Here is a 26837-nt window from a genome sequence, read left to right as displayed (position 1 = left end):
ATAGTCGGAAAGTCATGAATTGCTTCCAAAAATATGAGACGTTTTTCTAGCTTCCGTGGGCTTCACAGTCTTCCGATCTCAGTCCTATAAGCATCTCCAGGAGGAGGTAGAATGAGCTGTTCAGAGCAGGTCAGTACCTCCATCTTATTTGTGGAAATTGTAAAGCTGTCCTGTCCTCAAGGCCTAATATTCCTCCAGAATGATCAACACAAACTGGAACTGATCACATAGAATTGCTATAGTTCTGAAGACCAAAGGTGAATGTACCCGATACTAGATGGTATCTGTAATAATGTGGCCATTCAGTGTATGGTTTATACTTGGTGGAGATGACAGGATATGTGAAGGTGGCCTAAGCCACGTTTGTTCAAACGTAATAAGAATATCTGTGTATGTAAATAATCAAAATGTAGATGTAGTTGCATAATTATCTGTGTCTATATAGCAATTGCACAGACCTATATTATAATTCTAAGCTGTATAGTCATGAAGGGGTTACCAAGAATAAATGAACAGCTGTACAAACAATGAAAGTCTTCATAATGATGAGCAAAAGTCTTATCAGTAGTTTCATACAGAAAGAATGTATAATTAATGAACAGATGTATTTTACAGCATACTGGGAAAAATTGGGGAGTGAAATACTCCCTAAGTTTTGTGGTTTAGTTCCAATGATGCATTCTGTATAATTGAATCTATCCAATACACGAGTTTCAGTTGGTGACGCTGGCTCAAGGAGAGAACACGCTTTGTATGATCATTGTCTGATTTATTAACATCAGCTCTGATATATAGCTAATACGGCACCGGCCTCTGAATCTCTGAATATCCTAAGCGAAGATACCATTAGCTATCTTCAACTAAATTTCTACCTTGACAGATAAAGCTGATCATAGACATTAGATGTTGTCTGGATCTTCTCACAATTTTCTGGTTATGGAGACTGCTGGTTACAATTAGGAGGCGACAGGTTGGATTATACGGGAGACCTGCAGCTCTGTGATCTCCACTGCAGTCAGTTTTAATCGTTATGTTCATTTCTGATATTTTATGTTTTTCAACATCATTTCACACGACTTCTCCATCTGTCTGTGACTTTTACAATATTTGTTTCAGGATGAAGATCTGACCCATATTAATACTACAGAGACATATGTGAGGGGTGATGAGTGGTGTAAAGAGGAGATTCCTACAGATAACCGCACAGGTGAGTAGTGACCACTAAAGGCTGGAAACACATCTATGTGAGTAAAATCGGTCCAAGTTGGCTGAAAAAAACTCGGCTGATTTTAGTTCACGTTAGGTCAGAGTGCAATGCAAGTGCGATGCTTTTTTTTTTTTTTTTTATTTAATGACTTGCCTAGCGTGTGTAATGCGTGTGTAATGCGTAGGGGATCCGTTTTTACTATGTCATCTGCCATTCAGCTCTGCTACATGGCCGCTGACAGCAGCCACAGACAGCCATGTAGCAGTGCTGAATGGCAGATGACAGCAGACACAGATAGAGCCGCACGATCTGAATGAACTCGTGTGAACTTCACCCGACTTCATTGTCATGCCGCGGCTCTGTCTGTGTCGCGTCCTGATTAGCGGTCACCCGTGAAGGACTCACCGGTGACCGCTAATCTCCTGAGTGACTGAATTGAGCAGCGCAATTAGCGCTGCCGTCACTCAGGTTACCCGCGGCCAGCTGGATCTTCCCCCCATGACCGCAACTCACCTGTGACTTCATCGCTGTCACTCGGGCGACTTGCTGTCACAGTTGGAGGATCCAGCGGTGGCCGCCAGTAACCTCAGTGACAGCTCAGCTGATCGCGCTACTCACCTCAGTTGCTGCGTGGAGCTGACAGGAGCGGCTGTGTCTTCTGCAGCTCCTGCCACCTTCATGTAGCAGTGCTGAGAGCGTCGAGGGACCTCTGTGGATTACGTCGGACAAGGATGGGTTTTTTGGGTACTTAATAAAGTGGTGAACGAGGGTCTTTGTTATTGTTTATTATTTCAAATAAAGGATTTTTTCACTGTGTGTGTTTATTAACTTTAATTTACAGGTTAATCATTGGGGGTGTCTCATAGACGCCTGCAATGATTAATCTAGGATTTAGTGGCAGCTATGGGCTGCCAATAACTCCTTATTACCCCGATTGCCAACGCACCAGGGCAAATCGGGAAGAGCCGGGTACAGTCGCAGAACTGTCGCAAATAATGTATGCGGCAATTCTGGGCGGCTGATGGCTGATATTGTTAGGCTGGGGGGCTCCCCATAACGTGGAGCTCCCCATCCTGAGAATACCAGCCTTCAGCCGTATGGCTTTATCTGGCTGGTATTAAAATTGGGGGGGACCGCACGCCGTTTTTTTAAATTATTTATTTTACTGCACAGCATAGACACGCCCACCGGCTGCTGTGATTGGTTGCAGTGAGACAGCTGTCACTCAGCATGGGGGCGTGTCTGACTGCAACCAATCATAGGTGCCGGTGGGCGGGTAAAGCAGGGAATACGAGATTGTTTAATGAGCGGCCGGCTTTTTCAAAAGAGAAGAAGCCGCCGGAGCAGTGTGAACGCCGTGCAGCGCCGCGCTGGTGATCGGGGATCGGTGAGTATGAGAGAGGGGGGGAGAGGGATAGACCGACATGGACAGAGAGTGAGGGACAGAGATAATGACCGACCGACAGACCGACCGACGGAGAGAGAATAGAGACCGACTGACATAGAATAGTGATTGACAGACATTGTGACACATCACTCGTTTCCAGTGTTTCAGGAAACATGCAAGAAATGTATTTAGAAAATCGATGTCACTAGGATGGTGTGAGTGCCGTCCCGTGACATCTGATTTTTTACACGCTCCCATAGACTTGCATTGGAGAGACTCGCAGTAGAAACTCGCAAAAAAGCAGCATGCTGCGATTTTTTTCTCAGTCCGATCGCAAATGCGAGCTGAATCATTCACTAACGTGTCTGATTCCAATGTGAGATTTTCTCGCATTGCTCTACTGCGAGAAACTCGCAAGTGAGAAGCAGCCCAAATACAGAGATGTCACTATAGAGTTGTGCCAGAATTTTAGCATAAACGCCTTAATGAATCTGAACCACTATGTTGAATTTTGTAAGTTATCTTCCCCAGAATACTGATGTGTGATTGATATGGCAGAAACAAATTGACGTGTAGTGAATGGATCACATATTTCAGACATTTAGGTGAAAACCTTGGTTTAAGAGCTCAGTATAGAGCACAAAATAAATAAGAATCCAGCCTTAAAAGTGATGCAAAATTGCAAAATGTTATGCACCTCCAAATGAGAGTACTTGATATATGGGGTATTACTATATACAGGAGAAATTATGGGCCATTTATACTTCTTTACCCTTGTTAAAATGTAAAATCTTGGGCTAAAACAAGATATTAGTGATAAAAGAAGGATTTTTGTGTACTCACCGTAAAATCTCTTTCTCTGAGTCTTCATTGGGGGACACAGGACCATGGGTGTATGCTGCTGTGACTAGGAGGCTGACACTAAGTAAACATAAAAAAAGTTAGCTCCTCCCTAGCAGTGTACACCCTGAGCCGTAGGCGGATCCCTGCCAGTTTAGTGTACAAGCAGTAGTAGGAGAAACCTGAACAACCATAACTAATCAAGGTAATAACAAGAAACACACAGTATCTTATCTAAACCTATACTGTATATAAAAACATAAATAAGCCGGGAACCGAAGAACGTGTTTCCATAAAGAACCAGTAACATCCGGCGACTAAGAGCAACCCAATATCCAAACAGGGTGGGTGCTGTGTCCCCCAATGAAGACTCAGAGAAAGAGATTTTACGGTGAGTACACAAAAATCCTTCTTTCTCTATCGCTTTCATTGGGGGACACAGGACCATGGGACGTCCAAAAGCAGTCCCTGGGTGTGAACAGAAGTAATCATACAGATTCAAAACATATCCAAAAACTGTGTAAGAATGCTCGGTGCAAAAGTAAACCGGGTTATCATAGGTGTGCGACAGCCCCTTGCTGTATCCTGGAACACCTGGAAAAGGCAAGAAAAACTTGACTACGCGGCGGCTCTGTAGACTTGCTCGGCTGACGCCTGGCGTCCGATTGTTCTAGACGCCCTAATTGCACAGGTGGAAAGGCTTTTACACCCCTCGGCTGACTCTAATCCTGTAGGCCTCTGAAATGGCCGGCCTGATCCAATTCGCAGTGGTAGCCTTGGACGCCGGCATGCTCCTCCTGGGTCCAGTAGACAGGACGAAAAGGTTGTCCAAGCTGCAGAAGGACGCGAATCTCGAAACGTAACTCCTCCGAGCTCGCACTAGATCCGGTGTAAGCCGTGACCTCTCCAAGGATGGAATGGAGGCTGGACCGAAGAATGGAGTCACCATCACCTCGTTCAGATACTACATCCGGTAGGAAAAGAACCTGAGACGGGTGCCAAACAATCTTGTCTTGGTGAAGGAACGAGACAAAACGTGACCCGCATGAGAGGGCTGACAGGGCAGACCTTCCCCTGATTGAGGTGACTGTCCTCAACAAAGCCTCCTTCCCGGATTGGCGTGAGATTGAGGATCGAACGGGGCTAATTGACGAGAACCTAGAGCCAGCTGGAGGTTCCATGGTTCTAGCGGGGAACGATCCAGCGGTGCCAGATGAAAAGACTCCTTGGAAGAACGTCCTGACCTGAGGCCGAGATGCAAGAATTCTCTGGAAAAAAGAGATAGAGCCAACACCTGCTCTTTGAAGGTTGCTGGCGAGAGACCCGCCTGTAAGCCTGACTGTAGGAAGGCCAGTAACTCTGGGAGTGACAGATCCAGTGGAGATGAGTTGACGTTGACCTCACACTCTTGAAAGGAGACCTTTTCGGTGCGGTAGTAGATGTTTGAAGACGGAGGCTTCTGAGTTCTGACCATGGCCTGTAACACCTGTGGAATAAAGCCTGCCTGGGCTAATAGCCATGGTTCCACAGCCATGCGGTCAAATTGAGAACCCCTGAATATTGATGGCAAAGAGGACTTTGCGACAGGAGGTTCAGAAGATCTGGACGCCACCATGGGTGTCTGATGAACTGCGCGAGCTCTGCGAACAACGCTTGCCTGAGTTAATCTATGGCAATGAGAGTCACTGAGATGCCCCCTGCTCTGAATTTCTTGAGGACTCTTGTGACTTGATTGTTGAATCGAGAAGCCATCGGGTCCACATTCTGAATATCTCATCTGAGGCAGATCCTTTGAAGAACCTCTCTGTTGAAGGATCATTCGCCTGCCGCCAGACCTTGCTGATCTAGTCTGCTGCCCAATTCTCCACAGCGGGGAAAATGATTGCGGACAAAATCTGGAGTGGTGAGGCTATGCCCACTATAAAATCTTCTTCACCTATGCCATCGCCATGGCGCTCCTTGTTCCGCCCAGGTGATGTCCGACTGAATACTGGATGGCGATTCTTGTATGAAAGGCTGAAAAGAAAAATTCTGTAGGGCTCGGAGAAAAAACTCTGATCCCTAAAAAAAAATTGATAGGCAGACGGCTCTCCTGGGATAAAAACAACGACCGTGAGCCGTGTGTTTTGGAACACCGCTCTCCAGTCAGAAGACTGGTATCGGTGTTGACTGCCTGCCAGTGTATTGGTAGGAAAAAACATTCCACTGGACCGATGAGAGCCGCTGGTCCATCATAAAAAAACGAGCGGTGGGTTCCCGGAGTCAATTGGATCCTGCGAGTCAAGGTGAATAGAGAATTGTCCATCTGTTCGGCCAAATCAGGTGAAGGAGACGAAGGTGGAAGCGGCAAACGGAACCGCCTCTATTGCCGCCACCATCCGACTGATGACTCTTCGGCTTGGAGTGACAGAGGATCTGGAGGTCCCTTTGGAGGGACACATGTCCTTGGATGGTATCGAACTCCATACCTAGACAGGTAATCCTGCTGGCCGGGGCCAGAGAGGGCTTCTTCCGATTGAAGAGCTAGCCGAGTCGGGACAGGATATCGTTGGTGACCTGAGCACTTAGGCGACAGTCGTCAAAAAGAAGAAGAACCCCTGATCAACAAGACGACCAGGTACGGAACCACCAAAAATGATTGTCTGCTATTGCGAGACGCAGGACATCTGTGCTGTTGGCCAAAAATAGGTGTGACCTATATGTCCGACGATAGACCTGCTTCCGGACGTCGTCGTCGATGGCTGGCGTGGTTGAGAAAAAACAGAAAGGGCGTGCGTTGAGGTACGGAATCTTCCTGTTCCTCTGCGAGGACCTGGTTTTCTCGTGCGTGTGGAACCGAAGCTCCCGTGATCTCGTGTATAACCTGATCCAGCCAGTCCCCAAACAAACGAAGTCTTGTAAAGGGGAGGGCTGTAAGTGATCTCCTAGAAGGCGCGTCCGCATACTAGGCTCTGAGCCAGATCGCCCGACAGATGGTCCCCGTGCTGCTAGCCGCTTTCACTGGGCAGTAAGCTGCTGACAGAGATACGATGAGTATGTACTCACCCGCTAGAGCAAACTGTGTGCCAGGTTGTGAACTCCGGATTGCTCGATCCCGCCCGAAAAAAAAACGCTGTGGAGGACCTGGCCATCCTGGATGCTGCCAGCTAGATGGCGGCGAGGGCAGTAGGAGTACCGTGTCTGCCATCTGAAGAAAAACTGAACGGGCAACTCTCTAGGTGTTTTGACCTGTGGCGTCTCAGAGTGATGCCCCGTGCGGGAGAGATAGTGCTGGAAGGTGACCGCCGGAAAAAAACAGCGGGGCGACCATAGGCGAGTCTGCCCATTCCCTCTTGAGAGCCTCGGGAAGAGGGAACAAGAAAAACAAACGACTTACCCTTGTTGAATATCTTGACCGGTTGTCGTCAGTGCTTGTACAGACTTTCAGCAACGACTGGATGGTCACCGAATTGCCTGTGTGCCCGCTTAACCTGTTTTAAGGAGACATGCAAGCACTGGGTATCCACAGAGTCCGTCTGGAGCTCTAGCGTATGACTTACCGCTTTAGCCGGACTATCCCCTTTACCTCTGACCTCAGTCCTCTGATCTGGAATCAGTATTGAGGCTGCATCCGACTCTTCTCCTGAATAAAGGGTCGGCCGGTCTCGGGGACGAGGAACCCTCGGGGCCTGGAGGTGATGAGATCTCCGGGAGGCTTTGAAAGGAGGCCTAGCAGGTCCCCTTCTGCGCTCCAGTGATCGGGTCTGGATCAGACTGACTGTTGTCCAGAGCCAGCTGGACCGGGGGAGCATGGCCGGGCGCAGGAAGCGACTGCAACGCCTGCGCTGAGTCCACAGACTGGTATAGAGGGTCTACCCCTCCGGATAAGGGCGTGCAGCGGAGCTCGGGTGCTGGCGGTGACATGGGGCGCAAGCTGAGCGGGGGGCGTAGCCTGGATGGGAGGATTTTACCTAGCAGGCTGTGCATGCATACAAAGCTATGAGGTGCTTAGAAAAAAAACACTAGTGACGCTAGGGGGGAGACAGGAGAAAAGGGGAACAAATTAAAGAGATATCGTCTGTTCCTAAGCAGGAGCAGCACTCACCCGGGTCCTGTGTCCCACCCAGGTCCGCAGAGGTCTCAGAAAACGCGGGGGGCGCATTGCTGAAGAGGAAAAGGCAGCCCTTCCTTTTTTTTTTTTTTTTTACAGTAGGGGGGCTGGCTGGCTTGGGACCGGGCAGGACCTGCAGGGGTTATGCATGGGAAGAAAACGCGAGCAACACTGAGGCGGGGGCCTGATGAGGTAGGCCGAAGCAGGGGACTAGTTTAGAGGACGGCCCGCCGGGCGCGCAGTGAAGTCTTACCTGCGTTCTGCCGGCGAGGCTGTGGTCCTCGGTCCCATCCTGCCTGCTGGAGAGTTGCCGGCCTGCTGAGCGCTCCTTCACCGTGTAGCCACGAACCCCTGTGAACGCTGGGGAGGCCTGGTGCTGATCAGCGCTCCTGCGCTGTAGCTGTGATCCTCTCCCTGGATCCTGCATCGTAGGGGATGCTGGGAGGAAAGGGGGGCGTGCTGCAGCACTGGGCTGGCTGTCTCCGGGCAGAAGTCGAGAGGGGCGTGGCCGGAAAAATGCGCGCGCAAACGGGGGTGGAGCGCACCGGCCCGAGGTAGGCCCGAAGCCGGGAGCTAAATTAGTGAACGGCCATCGGGAGCGCAGCGCTGCTGGAGAAGATCCTACCTGCGTCCTGGCGGCGTCGCTCTTCCACGGCAACATCCTCTGATGCTGCGGCTGCCGGTGAGTCCAGTCTGCCCCTGGAAGCCACCAGGGGGAAGTGCTGGGGAGCTTGGGGAACGTTGCAGAGCACTCCTGCGCTGCCTGAAGAAATCCACTGCCTGGGCCCAGGGTAGGAGGAAGAACGCTGGGGGAGGCCTGGTGTTGTGAGCGCTCCTGCGCTGCAGCCTGCGATTGACATCGGGTCCAGAGATCCCTCGTCGCCTCCACCAGAAGCACCCCTTGGGACGGTACCATAGGGGTCGACGGGGAGTGTGTGCCCTTAAACAATTTACAATGTCGGTCCCCAAGCAGCCCCTGGGGTGGTACCATGGGGCAGGAGGGGGATAGGGCCTGGTGTCTCTAGCCCTCAGACAACCCTGGGGACGGTACGCCGTGGGGGAGGAGAAAGCGAGGGTTCTCTCTGATGCAGGGACTTTAACCCTGCAGAAGAGACAAAAGACCTAGAAGAGATGAGAAGGCTGAGCGGTGCCGTATAGCACGAAAAAAACGGAAAAAAGGAATAGCCTAGGCTGAGGTTGGCCCACAGAGATATGGGCCCACATCAGCCTCCTACGACACTAAGCAAAAAACTGGCATGGATCCGCCTCCGGCTCAGGGTGTACACTGCTAGGGAGGAGCTAACTTTTTTTATGTCTACTTAGTGTCAGCCTCCTAGTCACAGCAGCATACACCCATGGTCCTGTGTCCCCCAATGAAAGCGATAGAGAAAATGTAATTATTTCTTTTTTATCACTCCACGGTATAATATATTCTGTGAACACGTGTTTTGTCAATATGCTCACTGCGCTCACAGATGAATTCACTGAGGGATGTAGTTTGTAAAATAGGGTAATTTATGGGAGATTCTCTTGTTGTGGCTCCTCAGGGACTCTGTCAATGTGACATGGCATCCGCAACCCATTCCAGCAAAATCTAAACTCTAATGTGGCGCTTCTTTCTTTCTGAGCCTTGAACTTTGCCTGAAAAGTAGTTTCAGACCACATTTGGGGTATCAGCGTTCTCAGAATATTGACCCTGCAGTCTATTATGCAGTTTCTCATATTACTACTGTAAAAATGAGAGACTTGGGGCTAAAGTAACATTTTCAATAAATAAAAGGTAATATTTAATTGTCACGGCCCTAATTTATAAAATTCTGTGAAGCGTGTATAGATTCCAGATGGTCATCACACCCATGCATGAATTCATTAAGACAGGGCTGCCATCAGAGCATTACAACCGTGACTGGTGTACCGGGCCCGGTGAAGATGGGGGTCCCGGCCCGGGATATATATACACCAAGAGAGGCCTGGAAGGAGACATATATACAAGAAGGAAGACATATATACAAGGAAGGGAGCAAAAACAAGGATGAGGACATATATACCATAATGTGCCCAGAAGGGGCCCTGGAAGGGGACATATATAGAAGAAGGAGGATATATATACAAGGGAGTGGACAAACACCAGGATGGGGACATTGTACCAGAATGTGCCCAGAAAGGGGATATACATACAAGGATGGGATACATATACCAGGATGGGGACATAAATGCTAGGAAGGGGACAATAAACTAGAATGAGGACATACAGTGCCTACAAGTAGTATTCAACCCCCTGCAGATTTAGCAGGTTTGATAAGATGCAAATAAGTTAGAGCCTGCAAACTTCAAACAAGAGCAGGATTTATTAACAGATGCATAAATCTTACAAACCAACAAGTTATGTTGCTCAGTTAAATTTTAATAAATTTTCAACATAAAAGTGTGGGTCAATTATTATTCAACCCCTAGGTTTAATATTTTGTGGAATAACCCTTGTTTGCAATTACAGCTAATAATCGTCTTTTATAAGACCTGATCAGGCCGGCACAGGTCTCTGGAGTTATCTTGGCCCACTCCTCCATGCAGATCTTCTCCAAGTTATCTAGGTTCTTTGGGTGTCTCATGTGGACTTTAATCTTGAGCTCCTTCCACAAGTTTTCAATTGGGTTAAGGTCAGGAGACTGACTAGGCCACTGCAACACCTTGATTTTTTCCCTCTTGAACCAGGCCTTGGTTTTCTTGGCTGTGTGCTTTGGGTCGTTGTCTTGTTGGAAGATGAAATGACGACCCATCTTAAGATCCTTGATGGAGGAGCGGAGGTTCTTGGCCAAAATCTCCAGGTAGGCTGTGCTATCCATCTTCCCATGGATGCGGACCAGATGGCCAGGCCCCTTGGCTGAGAAACAGCCCCACAGCATGATGCTGCCACCACCATGCTTGACTGTAGGGATGGTATTCTTGGGGTCGTATGCAGTGCCATCCAGTCTCCAAACGTCACGTGTGTGGTTGGCACCAAAGATCTCGATCTTGGTCTCATCAGACCAGAAAACCTTGAACCAGTCTGTCTCAGAGTCCTCCAAGTGATCATGAGCAAACTGTAGACGAGCCTTGACATGACGCTTTGAAAGTAAAAGGTACCTTACGGGCTCGTCTGGAATGGAGACCATTGCGGTGGAGTACGTTACTTATGGTATTGACTGAAACCAATGTCCCCACTGCCATGAGATCTTCCCGGAGCTCCTTCCTTGTTGTCCTTGGGTTAGCCTTGACTCTTCGGACAAGCCTGGCTTCGGCACGGGTGGAAACTTTCAAAGGCTGTCCAGGCCGTGGAAGGCTAACAGTAGTTCCATAAGCCTTCCACTTCCGGATGATGCTCCCAACAGTGGAGACAGGTAGGCCCAACTCCTTGGAAAGGGTTTTGTACCCCTTGCCAGCCTTGTGACCCTCCACAATCTTGTCTCTGATGGCCTTGGAATGCTCCTTTGTCTTTCCCATGTTGACCAAGTATGAGTGCTGTTCACAAGTTTGGGGAGGGTCTGAATTAGTCAGAAAAGGCTGGAAAAAGAGATAATTAATCCAAACATGTGAAGCTTATTGTTCTTTGTGCCTGAAATACTTCTTAATACTTTAGGGGAACCAAACAGAATTCTTGTGGTTTGAGGGGTTGAATAATAAATGACCCTCTGAATAAACTTTTCACAATTTAAAAAAAAAATTAAAAAAAGAAATAAGATTCTTTTTTGCTGCAGTGCATTTCACACTTCCAGGCTGATCTACAGTCCACATGTCACAATGCCAAGTTAATTCCGAATGTGTAAACCTGCTAAATCTGCAGGGGGTTGAATACTACTTGTAGGCACTGTACATACCAGGAAGGGCCCAGGATAGGAACATATACATCAGGATGGGGACATATATACCAGGAAGGGGACATATATACCAGGAGGATATTATTCAGAGGGGCAATGTGTGTATGGGGGGGATAGTATACAGATGAGCAGTGTGTGGGGGGATATTATCCAGAGTGGCAGTGTGTGTGGGTGAATTTAAACAGAGGGGCAGTGTGTGTGTGTGTGGGAATATTATACAGAGGGGCAGTGTGTGAAGAGGGGATATTATACAGATGAGCTGTGTGTGTGGAGGGATATTACACATGTGGATAAATTTGTTGGTACCCCTTGTTTAATGAAAGAAAAAACAACAATGGTCACAAAAATAACTTGAATCTGACAAAAGTAATAATAAATAAAAAAAAAATCTATAAAAATGAACACATGAAAGTCAGACATTGCTTTTCAACCATGCTTCCACAGAATTTAGAAAAAAATAAATCAAGTTGTGTCCACTAATTAGCATCACAGGTGTCTATAATCTATAATAATATAGTAATAATAAAGGGCTACAGATACTCACTGTGCTGTTTGGTGACATGATGTGTACCACACTCAATATGTCTATGATCTTGTCCCTGACATCCTTAGAAAGCTCTTTGGTCTTGCCCATGTTGTAGAGGTTAGAGTCTGACTGGATTAATTGAGTCTGTGGACAGGAGTAAATATTTTATACAGTTGACAGTTGACTTTAATGCAGGTAATGAGTTGATGAGGAGTATCTAACTGGTCTGTAGGAGCCAGAACTCTAAATGGTTGGTAGGGGATCAAATACTTATTTCTCTCTGCAAAATGCAAATAAATTCATATAATTTATACAATGTGATTTTTCTGGATTTTATTTTGGATATTCTATCAGTCACTGTTAAAATTAACCTACGCTTAAAATTACAGACTGTTCATGTCTTTGTAGTGGGAAACGTACAAAATCAGCAAGGGATCAAATAATTATTTCCTTCACTGTACATGTTCTCAATGTTGGTGCATACTGGTTGTGGTTGACTCACTTGGGTATGCATGAGCTTTTCCTGTCTGTTTTTCTGTCCACAAATGTTCGATTGGGTTGAGGTCTGGGGACTGTGGGGACCAATCTAGCACCTCTACTCTTTTGTCATTGAACCATTTCTTCACTAGAGTGATAAACCTTGTGATGAGCAGACTTGTTGACTCCGATATTTTGTCTGGACATCCACCTCTTGGCATGTGAATGGATGGACGGACTTTATTTCATATTCTTCCAACTGTCATGCCACTCACATGATGTAGTTTTGTAATTTTCGTGGCCGAGAGACTGCTATGGAAGAGCTGCATGATGAGGTTTCTCTTTTCATGAGAAATCTTCTTCATGACTGCTCCTCGATTCAAACCAGTGACGTTTAGCTTGGGAATCAATCTAGTAACGCACTGAGTGATTAGGGAATGTGAGAACAGGTAGTAACTTGTAGTATACAGGAAGAAAAAAGATTATTCAAACACTAGAAGCAAAACAGTAACAATGCAGTTACATGATAATATTCTGCCTAACTAATCATTTGCTAAATTGTTGCAAGTCAATTTTATGTATGAGATAGATAAGATGATAGTCTATAAAATTAAGTTAGTCTCACGCTCAAAGTTGTAGTGGATGGTGAGATATAGAGCCTGAAAGTCAAAGTTTAAAACATTGTTACCCTTTTTCTTGTTAGTGTATACAGAGAACTTAGTGTCTCCTATATGATCTGTACTGCAGGGTCTTAGTGTTTCCTATGTGACAAAAAATATTTCAGTCTCAACATATAATGCTATAAGATGGATATACAGCAGTCTAAAGGGTGCTTTACATGCTGCGACATCGCTAGCGATTGCTAGCGATGTCGTGCGCGATTGCACCCGCCCCCGTCGTTGGTGCGATATGTGGTGATCGCTGCCGTAGCGAACATTATCGCTACGGCAGCATCATACGCACATACCTTGTCAGCGACGTCGCTGTGACCGCTGAACAATCCCTTCCTCAAGGGGGAGGTGCGTTCGGCGTCATAGCGACGTCACTGCGGCGTCACTAAGTGGTCAGCCAATAGAAGCGGAGGGGCGGAGATGAGCGGAACGTAACATCGCGCCCACCTCCTTCCTTCCTTCTTTTCCGGTGGACGCTGGTAAGGAGATGTTCTTTGCTCCTGCGGTGTCACACATAGCGATGTGTGGTGCCGCAGGAACGACGAACAACATCGCTACTCACCAGACAACGATATTTGGTTTTTGAACGACCTCTCCAACACCAATGATTTTTACCACTTTTGCGATCGTAGAAGGTCGCTTGTACGTGTCACACGCTGCGATGTCGCTAACGATGCCGGATGTGCATCACAAACACCGTGACCTCGACAATAAATCGTTAGCGATATCGCAGCGTGTAAAGCCCCCTTAAGTGTCTCCTATGTGATATATTTTGTACATGTTTTGCGTTTGTTTTGTTAAACTGAATTTACCGTACATGTTGCTGTGAGTGTTGTATATTTCACACAAATACTTTCTCCAGTTGTCTGTTATGCTGTAGTTATTATATGGAAAGTGAATGTGCTGGACATTTTTGGGGATTTTTAGTAGGTTGACCTTTACAAATCTCTACTGAATATGCACTAAATATAAATAAATATTTCATATTTAACAACAGTTTAGAAACTGCTATTGAAGATGACTATGTTATTAGTCCATGATTAGTGTGCCAAAGTAAAAAATAAAAAGAACACAAATCTGGTGGGCTTACATCATAATCTATGACTCTTTATTTTAATATTTACTGCCTTTATCAGTTCATAGTTGAATTTTTGCTATAATTTGCATATAAATATTGTAAAATTTATATAATATCAAGGTTGTGTTTTTGAAAAATAATATTGTTTCATTTTTGACAGATAAAAGTACCAGCAGATTAGAGACACATCTGATATTTTCAGATTTTATAGCACATGATCATAGTATTACACTGGGTCCTTATGAAGAATATGACAGCATCCCACATATGTATCCAACCCACCACAGTAAAGATTTATCATCTGATCTTTTTCAACAACTCTTATCTTCAGATTCATCGCGGACTCTTAAGCAAAACAAAATTAACAGAAGAGATGATGAACATCAAAGAGATCACACAAGAAAGAGGCCATATTCATGTTCGAAATGTGGGAAATATTTTACAAGAAAATCACATGTTGTTACACATGAGAAAATTCACACAGGGGAGCAACCATTTTCATGTTCAGAATGTGGAAAACGTTTTATAGAAAAATCAAATCTTGTTAAACATCAGAGAACTCACACTGGAGAGAAGCCATATTCATGTTCAGAATGTGGAAAACATTTTATACAAAAATCAAATCTTGTTAAACATCAGAGAATTCACACTGGGGAAAAGCCATATTCATGTTCAGAATGTGGGAAATGTTTTATAGAAAAACAGCGACTTGTTAAACATCAGAGAAGTCACACCATAGACAATCCATTTTCATGTTCAGAATGTGGAAGGTGTTTTAAAGCAAAATCAAATCTTGTTAAACATCAGAGAACTCACACTGGGGAGAAGCCTTTTTCATGTTGCCAATGTGAAAAATGTTTTAGGGAGAAATCAACTCTTATTAAGCATCTGAGCACTCACACTGGGGAAAAGCCATATTCATGTTCAGAATGTGGGAAATGTTTTATACAAAAACATCGACTTGTTGTTCATCTAAGAACTCACACAGGTGAGAAACCATTTTCATGCTCAGAATGTGGGAAATGTTTTACAGTCAAAGACCGTCTTGTTGCACATCAGAGAACTCACACAGGGGAAAAACCATTTATATGTTCAGAATGTGGGAAATGTTTTACAGAAAATAGAAATCTAATTAAACATCAGAAAACACACACTGGTGCCAAGCTATATTGATGTTCAGAATGTAGGAAATTATTTTATAGTTAAACACCTTCTTCACACATTAGAGAACTCATGTGTGGGAGAAGCCATTTTCAGGTTCATAATGTGGGAAATGATATACAAAGAAATTAAATCTTCTTGCATGTCAGATAACTCACAAGGGGAATAAGCCACTTTCATTAGAAAAAATGTTATGCACACACAACAAATCTTGTTAAACATGAGAGAAGTCACACAGGGGAAAAACATTTTCATGTTTAGTATGTGGGAAATGTATTGCACAGATATCAAATATTATTGCATATCACAAAACTCACAAATGGAATGTAAGGTGGCAGCCGGACAGGTGATGTATGTGTCACCGAGGTGGCAAGGCTCGGTGATGTATGACCCAAAGAAGCAGGTTCCAGCACCTATAATGGTAAACTGTATTTATTAATGGGCCTAGATTTTGGGTCCAGGTTTAAGGAATGGCCATTAGAGTTGGGTGGGTCCTGGGCTTAAGGAACGGCCATTAGAGCTGGGTGGCTCTGACTGTTCTGTACCCTCCAGTTCCAGGATTTGGAACTAGCAATAAAAGGCTTATTTGCAGTCTGGGAGTAAAGGTGAAATTACCTCTTAAACTTAAGTCTGAAGGAAATTAAAAGACTTGTGATCCTATGCAGACCTGTGTGTAGCATTTTCTGTTGCAAAGGGATGAGCCAGTACTGCTGACTTGACTACTTTGCTTGTTATACCTTTATGCCCAAGAGAAGACTGTTTTCTCTTTGTTTCTTGCTGATTTTAGAACTAGAATAAACCTTCCTGTTTTGGACCAAGCAAGTTTGTGACTGTGCCTACCTCAAGCACTGCCATAATGAGTAATCCCTTACAGGAAGAAGACATTTTCTTTTGAAAACCATTTTATTGTCAAATTGTACAAGAAAACAATACAAGAGTTATAGCTACGAGAGAAGGGAATGTACTTTACACTACTAACTGCTTAATAGTCAATGTAAGCAACTACGAATAAACATTTTCTTTTGAAAAATAAACAGGAGCTACTCTTCATGTCAATGTATCAATCATATGTATAAAATATTTCACATTTATAAACACAGTATAGCTTCATTTTAAAGATGTTGTCTAATGAGTTGCTCTTCTGGCCAACATGACATTGGTTATAGAGAGATGCATCAGGAGCATTGCTGAGTCAACCATCTGCAGCTGTCCTGATAACTAGAGATAAGCGAACCGATAAGGTTCGCCGAGCCTTGGTGAAGAAACCCTATGTTTGGCGAACAATTTGTCAATCCTTTTCGAAGCCCATTGCATTCAATGAAAGGTTAAAACTAAGGCAGAGAAAACACCTTTCTAGGTGTCAAAAAGCTTCCAAAACAACAATAATATGTTTTACAGTGCAGCCCCACTGTTTTGGCATAGCCATTAGCTTCCTAGACTATTGACATAAGAAATATTGAAGTGGACGAGAGACAGGTATAGGGCTGGTGCTCACAAAACCGCTGCCAGTACAGGCAAGACACAACTTGGAGACCAATGTTGGAGTCTTGATATTTAAAAACATTTCAGGCAGACACAGCAGGATAGTGTCATCAATTGCCCTCCCCCCCCCCCCCCATTTCCCCATAGTGTCTTTGCACATCAGTGAGGTATGGTCGATGCAACACACAGGATGTGGCCTGGCATTTTCATTTTAAAAATCAAAAGGTAGATGAGTGACAGGATCAGGCCCATTGCTCCCACACCTCTGCCAGTACAGACAAGACACAACTTGGAGACCCATCTTGGAGTCTTGATATTTAAAAACATTTCATGCAGACAGCAGGATAGGCTCTTTTCACCTATTTGTATAGTCTTAATCCATCATGCTCCAGGGTCTTGCCGAAAAAGCCATGCCACAAGTCCAAAAACCATCTGATCTTTCTCCTTCTACTGCTACTTCTCTCAGGCGATATCTCTCCTAATCCCGGTCCACCCCATGCTAACTTTACCCCCTTCCCCACCTCCCATAGAAACCCTTTTAATCTTATTAACAGTACTTGTACACCCTCACTTCCCTCTTTTAATTGTGCTCTCTGGAATCCACGGTCCGTATGTAACAAGCTTCCTTACATCCACAACTACTTTCTCAATAACTCTCTTAACCTGCTACCCCTCACTGGAACCTGGATTCAGGATTCTGACACTACTTCCCCTGCTGTCATTTCTCACGGCGGTTTACACTTTTCCCATTCACCAAGACCTGAAGACAGACATGGTGGTGGAGTCAGTTTACTCCTGTCCCCACAATGTACTATCCAGGTCATCCCCCCAGCTCCATCACTCTCATTCCCATCCTTTGAGGTCCACACCATCAGGCTCTTCCATCCCCTCTCCCTCAGAGTAGCGGTCATATACCATCCCCCAGGCTCACCCACCCAGTTCCTTGACCACTTTTCAGCCTGGCTGCCGCACTTCATGTCCTCAGAATTACCAACCCTCATCCTAGGAGACTTTAACATACCCATGAACAGCCCCTCCTCTCCATCTGCATCCCAGCTTCTATCTCTCACCACCTCCCTTGGCATCTTCACAGCTCTCATCCTCTGAGACACATGAAGATAGTAACACCCTTGACCTGGTCTTTATCCGCCTCTGCTCAATCTCTGACTTTGACAACTCACCTCTTCCCCTCTCCGACCACAACATCCTCTCCTTCAAGCTCACAATCCCTCGTCCATCTCAGCACACTCCCACCTATCACACATTCAGAAACCTACAGGCCAATGACTCTCAGACCCTTTACACTCATCACTGTCTCCTATCTCCTCACTTTCCTGTCCTGATCTAGCTGTAAACCACTACAATGACACACTCACAAGTACCCTAGACAAAGTAGCACCCCTCACCCTCAGAACTTCCAAACACAGAGTAAAACAGCCTTGGCTCACATCCCAAATTCGATTTCTCCAGCGATGCTCTAGGAGTGCCGAACGCCTATGGAAGAAAACCCGCACACCAGAAAACTTCATCCACTACAAGTTCATGTTAAGGACCTACAATTCTTCCCTACATCTCGCCAAACAGACCTACTTCACCACCCTTATTTCCTCACTATTCAACAATCCAAAAAAGCTCTTTGACATCTTTCACTCCCTCCTCAGTCACAAAGTACAGACCCCCACCACAGACCTTCATGCTGATGACCTGGCCTCGTATTTCACAGAGAAAATAGAAAATATCTGCCGAGAGATCAGCTCCCAGCCAACAAGCGTTGTGAATACCATCCCTCCCCATATCCCATCCAGCTCACTTTCAACATTTTACCCAGTCACAGAGGAGGAAGTCTCCAGGCTCCTCTCTTCGTCTCGTCCTACCACTTGCCCACCACTTGCCCTACTGATTTCTTTCCCTCACACCTACTCCAGTCCGTTTCTCCGGTTGTCAATACTCACCTAACTAAAATCTTCAATCTCTCTCTCTCTGTTCTGGTATCTTCCCCTCCTCCCTCAAATACTCTATCATTGTTTTATCGTCGGGGTCACGTTGTTAGTGATGCACATCCGGCGTCATTAACGATATCGCAGCGTGTGACACTTACCAGCGACCTTAAGCGACCTCAAAAATGGTGAAAATCATTCACCATGGAGAGGTCGTCCCAAACTCAAAAATCGGTAAGGGTTGTTTATCCATGTTGTTCATCGCTCATGCAGCAGCACACATCGCTATGTGTGTCACACCGCAGGAGCGAGGAATGTCTCACCTGCCGCCGGCCGCAATGCGGAAGGAAGAAGGTGGGCGGGATGTTACGTCCCGCTCATCTCCGCCCCTCCGCTTTGATTGGTCGGCCGCTTAGTGACGTCACGGTGACGTTGTGGTGACGCCGAACGTCCCTCCCCCTTGAGGGAGGGATTGTTTGGCAGTCACAGCGACGCCGCCGACCAGGTAAGTGCGTGTGACGCTGCCGTAGCGATAATATTCGCAGCAGCAGCGATCACACGATATCACATGGGCGACGGGGGCGGGTACTTACACGCTCGATATCGCTAGAAATTGCTAGCAATATCGTAGCGTGTAAAGCCACCTTTAGTCCTAGGCAGCAAGCCCGCTGTCTGGGTGTTATACTTGACACTGATCTCTCCTTCACCTTCCACATACAATCTTTTGCCCGCTCCTGCCGCTTGCACCTCAAGAACATCTGTAGAATCCGCCCCTTTCTCACAATGGAAACGATGAAAACCCTCACCTTGGCCCTGATCCACTCTCGCCTTGACTACTGTTACTCTCTATTAATTGGTCTCCCCCTAACTAGACTCTCTCCTCTACAGTCCATCCTTAATGCAGCAGCCAGGGTCACCTATCTAGCTAACTGCTACTCAGATGCCTCTGCTCTGTGCCAGTCATTGCACTGACTGCCCATATATCACAGGATCCAATTCAAACTGCTTGTTCTCACCCACAAAGCTCTCCACAGTGCGGCACCCCCTACATCTCCACCCTCCTCTCTGTCTATCACCCCACCCGTTCTCTACGCTCTGCAAATGACTTTCGACTAACATCCACACTAATTTGAACCTCCCACTCCCGGATCCAAGACTTCTTCCGAGCTGCACCAATCCTCTGGAACGCTCTACCCCAAGAAGTTAGGACGAATCACAACTTACTCAGCTTCAGACGCACCCTAAAAAATGTATCTTTTTAGGGCGGCCTAGCACACTCCCTAATCAAATCCAATTTACACAGTCCCTCTACAACTTCTTACAACATAACCCCACGTCAAACTCCATGGCACCCAAATGCATCTCAAGGTTCAGACCAATTGGTCCAGGAAGGCATTATCTATCCCCCATTTCCTTGAGATGGCTGGATTGTGATTGTAAATAAGCACTTGTACCTTGCCCCCCCCCCCCATATCTCATTGTAGATTGTAAGCTCTCACGAGCAGGGTTGTCTTTTTTTTCCCTCTAAATATTGTATTTTCTATAACTGTTACTTGTTTGTATATGTTCCTCCTGATTTGTAAAGCGCTGCGGAATATGTTGGCGCTATAGAAATAAAGATTATTATTATTATTAATAATCAATTGCCATTTCCCCATAGTGTCTTTGCACATTAGTGAGGTATGCTCCTTGCAACACCCAGGATGTGGCCTGACATTTCCATTTTTAAATGTGAGAAGACAGCAAGCATGCCTTTTGCAGGAGTGCATCCAGGCCTGGAATAGTGGCCTATAAATTTCTGTACAACCAGGTTGAGGATGTGAGCCATGCAAGGTACATGTGCGATGTCATCCAGGCATAGTGACGCCATCAGGTTTCCACCGTTATTGCACACAGCCTTCCATGGCTCCAAGTTCAGTGAAATAGCCATTGATGAAACTCGGCCTGGGCAGCAGTCCCCAACTCTGCAGCTATGTGACTGTTTTCCAGTGCATATTAATTTCAGCACTGCCTGACTGTGTTGACTTCCACACTGGATTAGGCCCAGCATTTCCATTTTAAAAACCAAGAGTTGCATGAATGACAGGATTAGGCCTCTTGCTCCAACACCCGTGCCAGTAGAGTCAAAACACAACTTGGAGATCCATCTAGGAGTCTTGATATTTAAAAACATTTCAGGCAGCCGGACAGTGGAATCAATTGCCCCCGCTCCCATTTCCCCTTAGCGTCCTTGCACAGCAGTGAGGTATGCTCCATGCAACATACAGAATGTGGCCTGGCATTTCCATTTTAAAAATCGAAAGGTGAATGAGTGACAAGATTAGGCTTGTTGCTCCCACACCCCAGCCAGTATAGAAGAGATGCAGTTTTGAGACCCTACTTGGAGTCTCCACATTTCCAAAAATTAAGATCAGACTACAGGAAAAGTGGCAACAGTTGTCACAGACTATAAATAGTCGAACGCTGCAACAAGGCCACAACCAACATTTCTACGTTAACCAGAGACCGCAAGATGACAGACAGGCATAGGGCTGGTGCTCCCAGACCTCTGGCACTACACAATCACCTAGTCTGCACAGTCTGGGACTGGGGTGGCAAATTCATTGGATATCCACAACTTGTTCATCTTTATGAAAATTAAGCAGTCTACTTTTTCAGGGTACATCTAGTTGCACTTATCAGTCAATACACCACCAGCAGCGCTGAAGACATGTTCTGAGAGAACGCTGGCTGCCAGGCAGACCAAAACTTCCAAGGCATGACTGGCTAGTTTACGCCACTTCCATTTTTAAAGACCTAAATGCAAAAGGGTCCAATCCTCCCCTTATGGCATCAATATTTAGCTTTGTGCGGGAATTGCCAACGTAACCGCCTCATCTTCCTCCTTCTCCTCATCTCCTGAGCTACTCAGCTATGTGCCTCTGGGCTCACACTAAGTGGGATCTACAACTTCATTGTCATGCTCTTTGTTGTTCCACTCCTCTTCCTTACCTGACTGACATCACAGGACAGTACATGTGCGCCTCAGGTATCTGAGTCTCATTATCATCACCTAGACCCTAGGGAATTTACGTCAGTTGATGAGGGTCGGGATCCTGCTCGGACCCTACTTCATCTGGGTCAGGATCCAACTGACAAAGATTTTGACAATCGGTGCAGAACTTTTCCTCCTCTTGAGTCTGGGAATTTTTTAGCAGACCTCATATGGGGATAGAATGTGTGCACAGCTCTGCAGACTCACCCATGTGTGGTTCACCACAGTCAGTTTGCTGTTTGGAGATATGTGACGTGGGTGGAAACAAGTGCAATTGGGGTGGCACCTCTGAGGAAAGAACTGTGTGTGATGTTGAGGTGCAGGAAGAGGCCACTTGATGCAGCACTTCCCATTCACTCTAGCACATGTTGTTTATCACACTAATTTGGAAGTTGAAGCAATGTGCAGCTGCCAAAGAAATTTAATGGAGTAGGCTGTTCAGTAACGGAAGTTGTTCTCATTTCTCTTGGGATATGATAAGCCGGTGTTTGCTCAATAGAGCTTTGACTAACATTAGAACGTCCCACACGTACACCCCGCCTATTTACCCTTCCACCATAACCTTGTCATGATTTACCACTCATGGTTGATGTAACCTTCCCCTTTGAAACAGATGTTTCACAACCCTACACCCACACCTGTCAGACACCTGACAAAATATAAATTCTTTATTTCTTGCCTGAGATGGCAATATTGGAAAAGCACTAAAAAGTACCAGTACCTAGAAATATGGTTCACTGGGTAATTTGGAGCATGCACTAATAAGATGCAATACCTAGAAATATGGTTCACTGGGTAATTTGGAGCACGCACTAAAAAGTGTCAAGACCTACTTAGCTAGTTCACTGGCAAATTTGGAGCAGACACTAATAAGTAACAATACCTAAAAATGTGGTTCACTGCGTAATTTTGAGCAGGCGCTAATAAGTCGCAATAGCTAGAAATGTGATTCACTGGGTAATTTGGAGCAGGCATTAATGAGTTACAATACCTAGAAACGTTCACTAGGTAATTTGGAGCAGGCACTAAAAAGTGCCAAAACCTATTTAGGTAGTTCACTGGCAAATTTGGAGCAGACACTAATAAGTAACAATACCTAGAATTGTGGTTCACTGGGTAATTTGGAGCAGGCACTAATAAGTTGCAATACCTAGAAATGTGGTTCACAGGGTAATTTGGAGCAGGCACTAATAGGTTGCTATACCTAGATATGTAGTTCACTGCGTATTTGGAGGAGGCACTGAAAAGTGGCAAGACCAATTTAGATAGTTTAGTAGCAAATTTAGAACAGGCACTAATAACTAACAATACCTAAAAATGTGGTTCACTGGGTAATTTCGAGCAGGCAGTAATAAGTTGCAATACCTATTTAGATGGTTCACTGGCAACTGTTTAGCATACACTCACAAGTAGCAATGCCTATTTATATCATGAAATGCCGATTTGTGGCACACACTTTTCCCTACACTGCACATCCATATTCTACACCAGGGGTCTCAAACTCGGCTGGGTGTATCGGCCACACAGAGGAAAAAAAATAATTTGGGGGGCCGCATTCTTTGCAGGACAAAGTGACATTTTTATTGGTACCATATATAATATATTTTATTGTTTTTTACACACCTTTGGATCACTGATTTTGAACATTTTCACTTGTTCATTAAAGTAAACGTGCACATTCTTTGTTTAAATATAAACTTTTTTTTATATTTTATTCCTTTCTTGTAACTAATAGTCTTACAATTAGCACTATATAGAAATTTTGACCAACATCTTTTAGTAATGTTCCCCATATTGTTGTAACGTGCCCATCCTTGTCCCCTTGTAGTATTGTACCCCATTCTAGTCCCCATCCCACAGTAATGTGCTCATCCTTGTCCCCATCCTAAAGTAATGTTCCCCATCCTTGTCCCCATGTTATAGTAATGTGTTCATCCTTGTCCCCATCCTATAGTAATGTCCCCAATCTATAGTAATGTGTCCATCCTTGTCCCCCATCTTATAGTAATGTTCCCCATCCTTGTCCTCTTGTAGCAATGTCCCCATCCTATAGTACTGTCCCCATTCTATAGTAATGTGCCCATCCTATAGTAATGTGCCAACCTTGTCCCCACCCTATAGTAACGTCCCCAGCATTATCCCTATTCTATAGTAATGTTTCCCATCCTTGTCCCCTTGTAGTAATGTCCCTATCCTACATTAATGTGCCCACCTTGTCCCCATCCTGTAGTAATGTCCGCACTATAGTACTGTGCCCATCCTATAGTACTGTCCCCACCTTGTCCCCATCCTTTAGTCATGTGCCCATCCTAGTCCCTATCCTACAGTAATGTCCCCATACTATAGTAATAATGTCCCCATTCAATAGTATTAGGCCCATCCTTGTAATGTCCCAATCCTATAGTAATGTCCCCATCTCATAGTAATGTGCGCACTTTGTCCCCATCCTGTAGTAATGGGTCAGCAGCTCCCCTCACCTTCCACAGACACCGGACTGAAGCTGAGGGGAGTGGTCTGCGGCCCCAGATCCACAGTGATTGGAGAGATCGGTCACAAGGCCGGTCTCTCCAATCAGAGCTGGGGCGGGTGAAGCACAGGTCACCCAGCTCCAGCCAATGATCAGGGCTACAGCTACACTGATCTTGGCTGGATTTCAATGTTTCAGCGATTTTCAATGGCTGAAACATTAGTGGCTGTGATTGGCTGAGCGGCGTTCGTCAGCCAATCACAGCCTCCGTAGGTCCAGGGAGGAGACACCACCCCTCCTGAGGTCCCCTCCTCCCCGAATCTAAGGTATTTGCAGCGATCGTAGCCATCGGGGCTGCGATTTCGCCATGACGTACTGAGTACGTCATGGGTCCTTAAGTACCAGGGAGCCATAACGTATCCAGTACGTCATAGGTCGCTAAGGGGTTAACGTCCAAAACACACACACACACACACACACACCATTCTTCTCACCTGTCCCGTGCTCCCTCAGCTGCCTCATCTCTGCTTCGTGCGGCCCCCAGGCCCCGTGCTGACAAAGCGCAGACAGTGGCTGCAGCCCCTGCACCTGCCGTGATAGTGAACAGGGGCACGGGCCTGGGGGCCGCACGAACTACCGTGAGGGGCCGCATGCGGCCCGCGGGCCGCGTGTTTGAGACCCCTGTTCTACACTATCGCTCTCCTATCTAGCTCAACTACCTATAATTAAACTCCTAGCTAAGCTAACTGTCTAGCAGCAGTTGCAGCACCTTCCCTAATCTGTAACATTTACAAAATAGCGCCGATGCCGCATGTCCTCACTTTGTATGCACAGGGACATGTGACTTAGGCAGCCAATGACACAAGCCCTGGTGTCTGAACCTTATGGATATTTGCTGTGCCGTGATTGGCTGCAGGAACATCCACAAATAAAGTTAAGAACAAAAAAAAGGCGCTGCTCCTCTGGCTTCTCCAGGGTCAACACCCTCTCTACTCACTAAACACATAACCCCGTTCATCACACAGCACCACAATCCTATCCAAAAGAATAACATGCTATTAAAAAAGCATTTTTGGAAAACGCAATCAGTTAGGCTAGTTTCACACTTGCGTTTAACGGCATCCGTTGCATTGCATTGTATGACGGATGCAACGGATGTGTTGCATATAGTGGCACAACGGATGCAACGGATCGTACAAAACAACGGAATCTGCTTTTTTTTTTTCTTTTTTTCTTTACAGTTTTACCGGCGGCAGACTATTGTGATCGATCAGCTGATCACAAGGCTGACGGGTGATCAGCTGATCGTTCACAATAGTCTGCCGCCGGGTGATCAACTGATCGTTCACAATAGTCTGCCGCCGGATGATCAGCTGATTGCTCACAGCAGCCGGTCGGCGGGTGATCAGCTGATCACGCACAGCAGCCGGCCGCCAGGTGATCAGTTAACCGTTCGGCCGCCGAGAATGTGTGCGGGGGGGCTGAGTGCGGGGTGGGTGGAGCCGAGTGGGGCCATGGCGCTGAGGACGTCAGTGCTGGGGACTGCATGGTTGGGGAAAGGAGAGTGTGTGTGTGTGTCTGTGTGTGTGCGTGTGTACATGTGGAGTGGAGTGCGGGAGGGGGCGGAGCCGAGTGGTGAAGTGTCGGGCTCTCTGCACACATAGCCAGGGTAAATATCGGGTAACTAAGCAAAGCGCTTTGCTTAGTAACCCGATATTTACCCTGGCTAAGCAAAGCGCTTTGCTTAGTTACCCGATATTTACCCTGGCTAAGCAAAGCGCTTTGCTTAGTAACCCGATGTGTACCCTGCTTACGTGTGCAGGGAGCCAGAGAGAGCTTGCGCAGCGCAATCCTAAGGATTCCGCTGCTCAAAAAACGTTACATGCTGCGTTCCTTCCACCCGGCGGAAGCAACGTAGTGTCGGCCAGCGGAAGCAACGCAGGTCCATTAGTCGCAATCCGTCGTCCATACAAGTCTATGGGAAGCAGCGGAATCCGTTAACGGATTCCGCTGTTTTCCAAAACGGCGGATTGCGACTGAAGGAAAGCAACGCAAGTGTGAAAGTACCCTTATTGAACAAAAGCTAACATTGTCGACTTTTGGGGAAAGTGCTCGTGTTACCGAGTTCGAGTGTAACATGCTAAAACTGGTATCAAATTTGAAATTGGCAAGCCTTTATCAAACAAGTTTACTCATCTCTACTGATAACATAGAGCATTGTCTACCCTCGTATGATATCAGGTCATCTTTGAGAGGTGGTTACCTAGTATTTTCAAACATCAGCTTTTGAAACTTATCCTTTTGTTTGGAAAATTTTTCTGATCCCAAGTGTTGATCAAAATGGATTGACCTCCAGAACAATTTGTTTTATTTTGATATAAAAACCATCTAAGCTGTTTTTGAAACCATTGATGGTTCCCTTGATGAAGAGTTCTTGAGAAAGGCTTTTCCATAGATTAAGGTTATCCATTCAACATTTTTCTTCAGATAGAGAGCCCCCTTATCTATTGAGGTGATTTTAAATGGAACAGATATCAGAGTTCTACATATTTTCAAAAGGTGTGAGCTTTAGTTATGAAATTAGTCAATTCCTAACGTTTTCATGACATCTGCCGTCAGGGCTGTA

The 26837-nt window shown here is 45.9% G+C and overlaps 1 protein-coding gene across 1 annotated transcript in view; it reads left to right on the top strand.

The window, feature by feature from the left end:
- Nucleotides 1-26837, top strand: part of LOC142312008 (uncharacterized) — a 222180-nt gene that overhangs the window by 151714 nt on the left and 43629 nt on the right. Inside the window, 1 exon segment of the mRNA XM_075350882.1 lies at nucleotides 1117-1207. Coding sequence (XP_075206997.1) covers nucleotides 1117-1207 — 91 coding nt within the window.

This window comes from Anomaloglossus baeobatrachus, chromosome 5 (assembly GCF_048569485.1).
Source record: "Anomaloglossus baeobatrachus isolate aAnoBae1 chromosome 5, aAnoBae1.hap1, whole genome shotgun sequence".
Classification (NCBI taxonomy): domain Eukaryota; kingdom Metazoa; phylum Chordata; class Amphibia; order Anura; family Aromobatidae; genus Anomaloglossus; species Anomaloglossus baeobatrachus.
This window is presented reverse-complemented; position numbering and strand designations above follow the sequence as displayed.